This window comes from Nematolebias whitei, chromosome 15 (assembly GCF_014905685.2).
Source record: "Nematolebias whitei isolate Nwh7 chromosome 15, NemWhi1, whole genome shotgun sequence".
In the NCBI taxonomy this organism is placed as follows: domain Eukaryota; kingdom Metazoa; phylum Chordata; class Actinopteri; order Cyprinodontiformes; family Rivulidae; genus Nematolebias; species Nematolebias whitei.
The window spans coordinates 2,851,151-2,853,054 of record NC_056512.1 but is presented as its reverse complement, the minus strand read 5'-3'; the positions used below and the strand labels follow the sequence as shown (position 1 = coordinate 2,853,054).

The window sequence follows — 1,904 nt, the reverse complement described above, 5'->3', positions numbered from 1 at the left end:
AGTGTATAGGACTCTATGGGAGTGTATAGGACTCTATGGGAGTGTATGGGAGTGTATGGGACTCTATGGGAGTGTATGGGAGTGTCGCAACTCTCTCTTTTATAGGGCTGTGTTTCTCGCAGGATGTCAGACTTAAGACGTGTTTTGGATAAAAGACGTTCCAACAAACAGAGGACTTGAGCTCTTGTTGCACTGAATGTTTGTAGTTTTGAAGATGAAAGTTTTTCTGGAGTGAAAGTTAACAAAGTAAACCTTAATGTTTTTGCTGCAAGATATTTAATTAAGAGTTCCAGTGGAGAAGAACAGAAGTTGGTGCTGGTCTGAGGCAGTACCTGCAGCGTGTACTGAACCTGGTCAAGGCCACCTTCTGTCTGTCTGGTGGTCTCTTGTGCACAGCGGTCTTCAGGTCTAGATCTACAGCATTCCAGCAGACACCTGAAGGTTTTCAGTATTTTGGCTCCGTTCAGAATTTCACCTCGACTTCAACCCATCATGAAGCACCAGCACCGTGTTTGTCAGGCTCATGCTCTGGATCATTTGAAAACTAATGGTTTTAGCAGAACTCACAGCCAGATATTTGTAAAAATGATTTGTGAAAGTTTCTCTGAGGTGGATGTGAGGGGTCAGGAGGTGATGGTTGTGTTCAGGGGCCACACTTTGTGACATCCAGCAGTTCAAGTATTTCTGGGAATTAACAAACGTTACAATGATCTGTTACTCTTACATTTATTTATCTTGTTGCACTGAATCATGAATGAATCGTCTCTCCTTCCTGTCCTCTCAACCAGCCGGTCAAAGCAGATGTCCACTTGTCCTGAGCCTGGGTCTGCTGGAGGTTTCTTCCTGTTAAGGAGAGTTTTTCTTTCCACCGTCTCCACTGTGCTTGCTCAGGACGAGACTGAACATTCAACTCGTCTGCTGCTTCCTTACAGAACTTTACTCCTTGTCTTTTTTATGTGAATGTTCCTGTAAAGTCCTGAGACAACTTTGCTGTGATGTGGAGCTTTATAAATAAACTGAATTGAAAACAATAAACAGAACTTACAACTCTGACCACTCCCCAACAAAAAAAAAAAAAATATTTTGAACACACTGGTGGGCTGGACTGGTAGCCCGTGGGCCGCCAGTTAAATAACCCTGATGCAGCTAAACCCATTTTTCCTGGATTCGTCCTCTTTTCTCTGGTTCCTTAAATAAACATGCAGCTGTGGACAGGAAGTCCAACCTTTGTCTTCTTACACCAGGACATTGTCTCACCTGCCTCTTGGTTTCTTTAGTTGTAAGAGAAATTAGATCTGTCTTCTTTTGTTCACACCTGGTTGTGCTCTGCTCATCAGGACAACCGGCTGAGTGTGTCTGAAGTGCTGGAACATCTGGACTACATTCGGACCAGCACCATCACAGACTACGGAGGCATGAGGGTGGACGAGCACGACGAGCTGTGACAAGTTTCACAACCAGCCACAATAAAATAAAATTATAAACTGTTGGCTCGTGTTTCTTCACTGACATGAACCAATGAGTCAGGAGACACAACTGACTTGATCCAAGTCAAACCGGGTCAAGACTCAGAACCAGAATGTAAACAGAGTTTATTTGTAAAGTGATACAGTTTCTTGAAGAAGAATTTTCCTTTTAACAGGTAAACTATGATGGACAGAAGACACATCGTCCAATCAGAAGACTTCTGAAGACAAAGCTACAAAAACGTGATCAAACTGATAATTTGATCTGAACCACTTTGGACATGTTGACATCGCAGAATGTCTCACGCCTGCATCACTGGACGGGACTCTCTGGCTCGAAGCTCAACTCCCGACGCTGAAAACCCAGTTCCACCCTATCAGAGGACAGGAGACACAGTTAGAGGACAGGAGACACAGTTAGAGGACAGGAGACACAGT

The 1,904-nt window shown here is 43.9% G+C and overlaps 2 protein-coding genes across 2 annotated transcripts in view; one reads left to right on the top strand and one right to left on the bottom strand.

Moving 5' to 3' along the window:
* The window catches only part of rcn3 (reticulocalbin 3, EF-hand calcium binding domain), a 166,812-nt gene extending 165,327 nt beyond the window's left edge, over nt 1-1,485 (top strand). The window contains exon 5 of the mRNA XM_037689300.1: nt 1,338-1,485. Within this exon, the coding sequence (XP_037545228.1) occupies nt 1,338-1,445 (108 nt within the window). The 3' untranslated portion in view covers nt 1,446-1,485. The remainder of the gene's footprint in view (nt 1-1,337) is intronic.
* Nucleotides 1,486-1,581: 96 nt separating this feature from the next.
* Nucleotides 1,582-1,904, bottom strand: part of LOC119422007 (nitric oxide synthase interacting protein) — a gene marked incomplete in the record, with an annotated part of 45,588 nt that continues 45,265 nt past the window's right edge. Inside the window, 1 exon segment of the mRNA XM_037689352.1 lies at nt 1,582-1,840. Coding sequence (XP_037545280.1) covers nt 1,769-1,840 — 72 coding nt within the window.